Source organism: Crotalus tigris, unplaced genomic scaffold (genome assembly GCF_016545835.1).
Source record: "Crotalus tigris isolate CLP2741 ecotype Arizona unplaced genomic scaffold, ASM1654583v1 scf7180000023724.639413, whole genome shotgun sequence".
NCBI classification, from domain to species: domain Eukaryota; kingdom Metazoa; phylum Chordata; class Lepidosauria; order Squamata; family Viperidae; genus Crotalus; species Crotalus tigris.
The window spans coordinates 454-7530 of NW_024100142.1; the positions used below are offsets into that span (position 1 = coordinate 454).

Below are 7077 nucleotides of genomic sequence, written 5' to 3' on the forward strand. Positions count from 1 at the left end.
AATGGCTGAATTAAGTAGTGTTATAATAATTGTCTCATCTATTGAGACATTATTACATTTAGACGTTCATAACTTTTTCCAAAGGTTCATTAGAATTGTAGTTTGACCAACAAGTGTGTTCTGTTAAGCAGAATCTAACCTCCATTCAGGATACAGTGGGGAAAGACAATGGTATTTCAAACACTTTCAAGCATGTAAGGCAGATATGCTCCCTGAAACAGAAGATATTGACTCTTGCATACAAATAGTACCTTGCTTCATTCTGCAGCTTCTGTCAATATTTTTTGGACAGCAGAGGTGGTTAAAGATCAAAGATCAGAGGGCTTGGATATTAAAAAGGCCCAGCAATTGCTGGGGAAACTAGGAAGAATCAAAGTGGGAGAAGATAATCTCTGCTAAAGTTACACCATGGATCTTATGCACAGTACAGGAGTCCAGGCTACCAGCTACCTTCAAGAGAATTTCATGGACTTTCAAGACTGGTTCCTATTCATCTCAACAGTAGCTGATCTCAGAACAACTTTTTTCTTCTTCTTTCCTATCTGGTTCCAACTGAAAGAAGCAGTGGGAATCCGACTCATCTGGGTAGCTGTCATCGGTGATTGGTTCAACCTTGTTTTCAAGTGGTGAGCATGAGTGAAAATTCCTGATCATCATATCTGAATTCAGGAACAACTTCTGCTCTCATTTTTTCAGCTCAAAGATCCAAGTGACTTTTACAACCCTTTCTTATTGCAATTTGGTGCTTGACTCGGAGCATAGTTCTTTGCATGCTGGGAAGCATGCAAAAGTATATAATATACAATAATATAAGAAAAAGATAATTCTGCTTATAAATTCCAGATTTTTACTCTTTTTTGAAGGGCCAGCACAAATCATAATTTATAAGTTGGCTGTAATGCTAAAGACTGTTGGCTACGAAGCAAGAAAGGAATAAGGAGAGGGAGGTGACTGGGAAAAAGACGACGACACTAGGTTTTCCTCCAAACAAGCATTTTATCATTTCCAGGTTATATTTCATATAGGCTCCCTCAGAGAATTGAATTTGGGACACTTAAGGAAAAGGGAGCAGGCTTGAAGGCTGCCATTATTCTCTCTCTTCAGAAATTAACTGGTTCTTTGTTTATTTGCTTAAATAGTCTGAGCATCCATTTGTTCCATAGATTTTTATTCTCTATCACAAACTGGGATTCAGGTATCATGAAGAAACCTATGGGCAATTTTGTCTCCATATTATTTATATACAATTGTTTGGGAATAAGTTCTATTGAATTTAAGCAGCTTTACAAATAGATTCTATGCTATAGTGTATGTCCAGAATGTCCTCTCAGGCTCCAATCCAATTTAATTGGGAATCAATTGTACTAAATACAAGGCATCTTGCCTTCTGAATAGGTAAGTGTAATATTATTCCTTACCAAAAAAAAAAATCTTTGGTGACATTTTTAGATCTTAGAATTTTGTTAATTTGCAACTTCTAGAATTTGATCTTCTCTATGACAGAAGTGAAGCTGATAAGTACTCCAACCTATATATTATAATATGCATTCTTAATTTTGTTGAAAAAATTAATTGATTTTGCTGAATGAAGGAAAACAATAAAAGACTGACTCTTGAGATTTTATTTTAAAATTGTATGGCTACTTTTCTAGTAAATAATCCTCAGAGCTTGCAAAAATAAAAATGAAAATTCAGAAAAAAGTGGCAAGGTTATTAAGAGTGGCAAGGGTAATACATGTTTCTGAGTCAAATACTTTTGTCTTATTATTTTCATAATTCTTAGTGCTAGGAATTATGAGAGCACAGGTTGGAGAAGGCTGCCCAAGTCTATCCTTACTTGAAAGGCTTTTAATTCTAGAACTCCAGTCTTGCAGATAAATCTGAAATTAGAAACTTGAAATTTTCCTTTTTAAAATTCTCTGGTATGCCTGGAACTGTAAGGGTCTATTTGTTGTCTTATGCCTGTTATGGCTTTGTCCTTTACTGGGATCAGAATTACTTTTAATTTTCCTTTCTTCTAGGATCCTCTTTGGAGAGAGGCCCTACTGGTGGATACATGAGACAGATTTCTATGGCAATGCAACACCTCCAGTAATCCGGCAGTTTCCCATTACCTGTGAAACTAGTCCAGGTGAGGTTGCGTATGTCGTATCCCCTACTTTCCCAATACCTTCCTTAAGCCACTGCAGCTGCAGCCTTCCTTTGACCGATTTTATTGTATGCATCTTCAGGTAGTCCTTCTGGTCATGCCATGGGGTCTTCTGGGGTCTACTATGTCATGGTAACAGCATTGCTATCACAACTATTGCCACAGAAGCGAAACACCCTGAGAGGCAGGTAAGCTCTACGTGCCTGCTGGATATGTGAGAGCTGGAACTGAGAGAGCTCCTTTTTTGCTCTTCTGTCCTGTAAATAAGGATACCTTTCCCCATTCCCATTTCCCTTTAAGGGGAAGGTATTGATACTAGACGATGGAAGAAAAAACATACCTAAACATTGTCTCAATTCACTATTTCATTTTCAGGTAGTTGATGTTTTTATTTGTTTGTGATAATTGATGCCACAATTCACATATTAAATATTATCTATATGCAACATGAAATAAACTGTGTAGTTATACAGTCGTATTAAAGCTGATTATAAATCAGCAATAACTTTCATGAAATCAAGATCAAGATTCAAAATTGAAGCATTATACAGGTATAATGATTTGACTTATGACCACAATTCAGCCCAAAATTTCTATTGCTCATTGAGACATTTGTTAAGTGAATTTTGCCCCATTTTATGACCTTTCTTACCACAGTTAAGTGAATCACTGCAGTTGTTAAGTTAGTAACATAGTTTTTAAATGAATCTGGCTTCCCCATTGACTTTGCTTGTCAAAAGGCTGCAAAAGGTAATCGCATGACCCCTGGGCATGGCGACAGTCATAAATATGAACCAGTCACCACGCATCTGAATTCTGATCACATGACCATGGGGCTTCTACAACAGTCATGTTAAAAACGTTCATAAGTCTCTTTTTTTAGTGTCGTAACTTTGGTCAGTAAAAGAACTAAGTCGAGGATCACCTGTATTTGTGGAAAATTGGATTTTGTGGAGTTTCAGTGTCATCCTTCGACTAATTTTTTTTTTCAGTTGATTTGACAAATGTGTGCGTTGAAACATAATTATGAAAACATCTGACTGATTAACTTGTTTCAGGGAATAATCTATTTGTTAGGAAGTGCCACACAAAAGGAGATAACAAAATGTATTTTTTGACTGCCAAACTGATTAGATAAATTTATCTAATCATACAGTAAGTGAAGCCACAGCAGACATCTTGTCAGTTTAACACAAGTACACAAACATGAATATCCATTTGTTGTTAATTGCGAAGTCGTGTCCAACCCATCGCAACCCCATGGACAACGTTCTTCCAAGTCTTCCTGTCCTCTACCATCTTCTGGAGTTCATTTAAGTTCACACCTACTGCTTCAGTGACTCCATCCAGCCATCTCATTCTCTGTCGTCCCCTTCTTTTATTGCCCTCAATCTTTCCCAGCATTAGGCTCTTCTCCAGTGAATTCTTCCTTCTCATTAGGTGGCCAAAGTACTTGAGTTTCAACTTCAGGATCTGGCTTCTAAAGAGCAGTTGGGGTTGATCTCTTCTAGGACTGACCGGTTTGAACGCCTTGCAGTCCAAGGGACTCGCAGGAGTCTTCTCCAGCACCATAGTTCAAAGGCCTCAAGTCTTTGGCGCTCAGCCTTTCTTATGGTCCAACTTTCACAGCCATACATTGCAACTGGGAAAACCATGGCCTGGACTATACGCACTTTTGTTGGCAGGGTGATGTCTCTGCTTTTTAGTATGCTGTCTAGATTTGCCATAGCAAATCTTCAAAAAAGTCAGGATGAGGGCAACAGTGGAATGAATAAAGTTCTGCCAGGTTTGTATGTATGCATGTATGCAGAACATATAAAAAACAGACAGAACTTTGATTTCATTATCCTGGCTATTATCTTAACTCTTTTTAAATCACAATGCACACTGCAGCACCCCTATACACCATATAAAATCTCAAAACTACTGGTGGTTCCAAAATCTTGGATGCAATCCCCAAATCCAAATGCTTTTAAATATAATTTTATTAACGTTTTTTTTAAAGGAAGATTAAAAACTAATACAACTAAGAAAAGAAGAAAAATAAAAATGAAAGTTAAAAGTGCAAGGGGGTAAAATAAAAGAAAAATAGAAAAGAAAAAAGAAATAGCTTCCAATCTTTACAGCAGTTATAAGCACAATTATAAATTCACCTCTTTATAGTTACAACGTAACTCTCTATAATCTAACCTAATTCATTAAAACTATAAATTATAAATTCATTTTTTTTGTTTAAGTAAAACGTCCATTAGAGGTTTCTAGGCAGCAATATATAAATAAATCCTTTCTCTGATCAAAGTGGTCAATTTGGCTATATTAGTAAATTTCATCATTTTTACTAACCATTCCTGTATTCTGAGTAGTGCCAAATTTCTTCATCTTTGCATATACAATAATCTTGCTGTAGTTATACACAAAAACAAAGTTCTATGGCTTCTAACTGTTCATCAATCCCAAAATAAACACTTCTGGTCTCAATTGTATATTTATCTTTAAAATCTTCTGAAACAGTGTGTGTGTGTGTGTGTGTGTGTGTGTGTGTGTGTGTGTGTGTGTGTGTGCGTTCTGGCACAACATTCAAAGGACAAATTGGCCTTTAGTCTAAGATGTCCCTCGAGTGCAATTAAGAACTGCTTTTGCCCTGAAACTTTCCATCCTCCCCATTCCAGATGTCTGCATGGTCTTCTTTGGGCAGGATTTTGGGCTATACAAGTCTGTGTCTGCTTGTCCCGAGTGTTCATTGCTGCACATTTCCCACATCAAGTGATTGCAGGTGTTATTTCAGGTAAGCTATTCCTAGTCTTGAATAAATAAAAGAATAAAACCCTGTAAGTAAATATCAAGATAATGCCAACTCAATGAATGATTGACTTATTCTACAGGCATGCTGGTAGCTGTGGTTTTTGAACAAATCCATTCCATCTACACTGCCAGCTTCATGCGATACGTTGGAACTATTGGCTTCCTCTTTGGTTTTGCCTTAGGCTTCTATCTGCTGCTCAAGATGCTGGGTGTAGATCTCTTATGGACACTTGAGAAAGCCCACAAATGGTGTGAACAGCCTGAATGGGTCCATATTGACACAACCCCTTTTGCCAGTCTGTTACGCAATCTGGGCATTTTGTTTGGGCTGGGATTTGGACTCAACTCCCCAATGTATACAGAAATGTGCAAAGGGAAGCAAAGCCAAGGGCTGATCTTCCATTTCAGTTGCATCATTTTTTCATTGCTGGTCCTGCACCTGTTTGATTCCTTTGAACTACCCACTGATCAGGAGATCCTTTTCTACATTCTCTCATTCTGTAAGTGCACTTGCGCCCACATCTGTGCAGTGGCCCTGATCCCCTATAGCATTTTCTGCCTCCTTCAGCCATTGGACAAGAAAGATTTATAAGGAACAAATGTCCTGCAATAGAGAGCAACTTTGGACACGTATCTTCAACTCTGAAGACTAAAGGTTTATAAACTAAGATATGTTGTTGTCTCTTTTGTGGATGATTAAACAGTGTCTTAATCCCTTCCATATACTGATGAATATAGCTGTCTTCAGACAGAAATAATTTGATATCCTGGTTGGACAGGGAGGAAAAGTAGATAGTTTAACCAGAAAATAAAAGCTGAGTGGCATCTGGGATGTCTCTTAGAAAAGCTTCTGAGGAATTCCAACCAGAATAGAAGACTAACTTATCTGTTAGTTTGCAAACAAGCCAGAAACAGTTACAATCAGAGTTTTAATAGTAGCCTGGAAGAACTATTCGCTGTATTTGCATTGTCTGCTCCCCCCCCCCCACATACCTGCATTCTGGTTCCTTTTCCATGTTCATCATACATTTTCTCTTTTTTCATGTGAATGTTTGTGCATTTATCTCCAACCAATGTTAGGCACAAATCTTGCTTTTCACCATTTTCTTATACTTTGGGCCAAGTTATCTTATATTCAATCCTATATTTAGGCAAGACAAGAAACAATGGATGGAAACTAATCAAGGAGAGAAGCAACCTAGAACTAAACAGAAATTTCCTAATGATGAAACAATAAATCAATGGAAAAGCTTTCCTCCAGAAGTTGTTAGGTGCTCCATTACTGGAGGTTTTTAAGAGACTGGACAACCATTTGTCAGAAATAGTATAGAGTTTCCTGCTTGAGCAGGGGGTTGGACTAGATGACCTCCAAGGTTTCTTCCAACTCTATTACTCTACGTTCTAATCAATTTACTGCCATTCTGATGTTGTGATGGAGGCTTTTTCTTTCACTTGTAATCAGATGTTTGGTACAGAATAAGCAGAACCATAAACCATCAGATATATTCAGGGTTAAATTTGTATACCATTTTTTAACACCAAAAGGATTTATGCACTTTCTTAGACTCACATTTCTATGCCTGCTTTTCAAAACATGATTCAGAATCCTATCACAGTACTTTTTGCACAAAGTTATGTACTCAATAGCTTGAACATAAGGTGAACTATGTAGTAACAGGCTATTACATAAGAAGAAAACTTATGAACCTTCCTCTCATTATTATTATGCTGTCTAGTGGTGCAATGTTTAGAATGCAATATTGCAGGCTAATGCTGCTTACGGCCAGGAGTTCAATCCCGATAGGCTCAAGACTGATTCAGCCTTCCATCCTTCCGAGGTCGATAAAATAAGGACCCAGATTGTTGGGGGCAAGATGATGACATTGTAAACCGTTGATCCTAAGATATAACAGGATTTTTTTAAAAAAAAAAAACCTTTCCAATTTGGTACTTTCCAGGTGTGTTAGGAATACAAATTCCAAAATGTCCAACCAAGAATTCTGAGAATTCTAAACATACCAGTCCTCGTATATTCAGAGGAGGCCAAATTAGACAAGACTGAGCAAAGAATTATGTCTGTTAAACTCCTTTTCAAATGGTTCAGCAGAAAACAACATACACTATTA

The 7077-nt window shown here is 37.3% G+C and overlaps 1 protein-coding gene across 1 annotated transcript; it reads left to right on the forward strand.

The window, feature by feature from the left end:
* Positions 1 to 331: 331 nt before the first annotated feature.
* On the forward strand, positions 332 to 5619 carry G6PC1 (glucose-6-phosphatase catalytic subunit 1). The gene is made up of 5 exons (XM_039321300.1): positions 332 to 626; positions 2022 to 2131; positions 2232 to 2337; positions 4819 to 4934; positions 5032 to 5619. The coding sequence occupies exons 1-5, from the start codon at positions 409 to 411 to the stop codon at positions 5541 to 5543; spliced, it is 1062 nt and encodes a 353-aa protein (XP_039177234.1). The 5' UTR covers positions 332 to 408; the 3' UTR covers positions 5544 to 5619.
* The last annotated feature ends 1458 nt before the right edge of the window (positions 5620 to 7077 follow it).

Bases quoted from the DNA above. Each gene is read 5' to 3' on its own strand.
- G6PC1 (XM_039321300.1), top strand. From the start codon at position 409: ATGGATCTTATGCACAGTACAGGAGTCCAGGCTACCAGCTACCTTCAA. The intron at 627-2,021 runs GTGAGCATGAGT...CCTTTCTTCTAG, and splicing joins TTCAACCTTGTTTTCAAGTG to GATCCTCTTTGGAGAGAGGC. The intron at 2,132-2,231 runs GTGAGGTTGCGT...ATGCATCTTCAG, and splicing joins TACCTGTGAAACTAGTCCAG to GTAGTCCTTCTGGTCATGCC.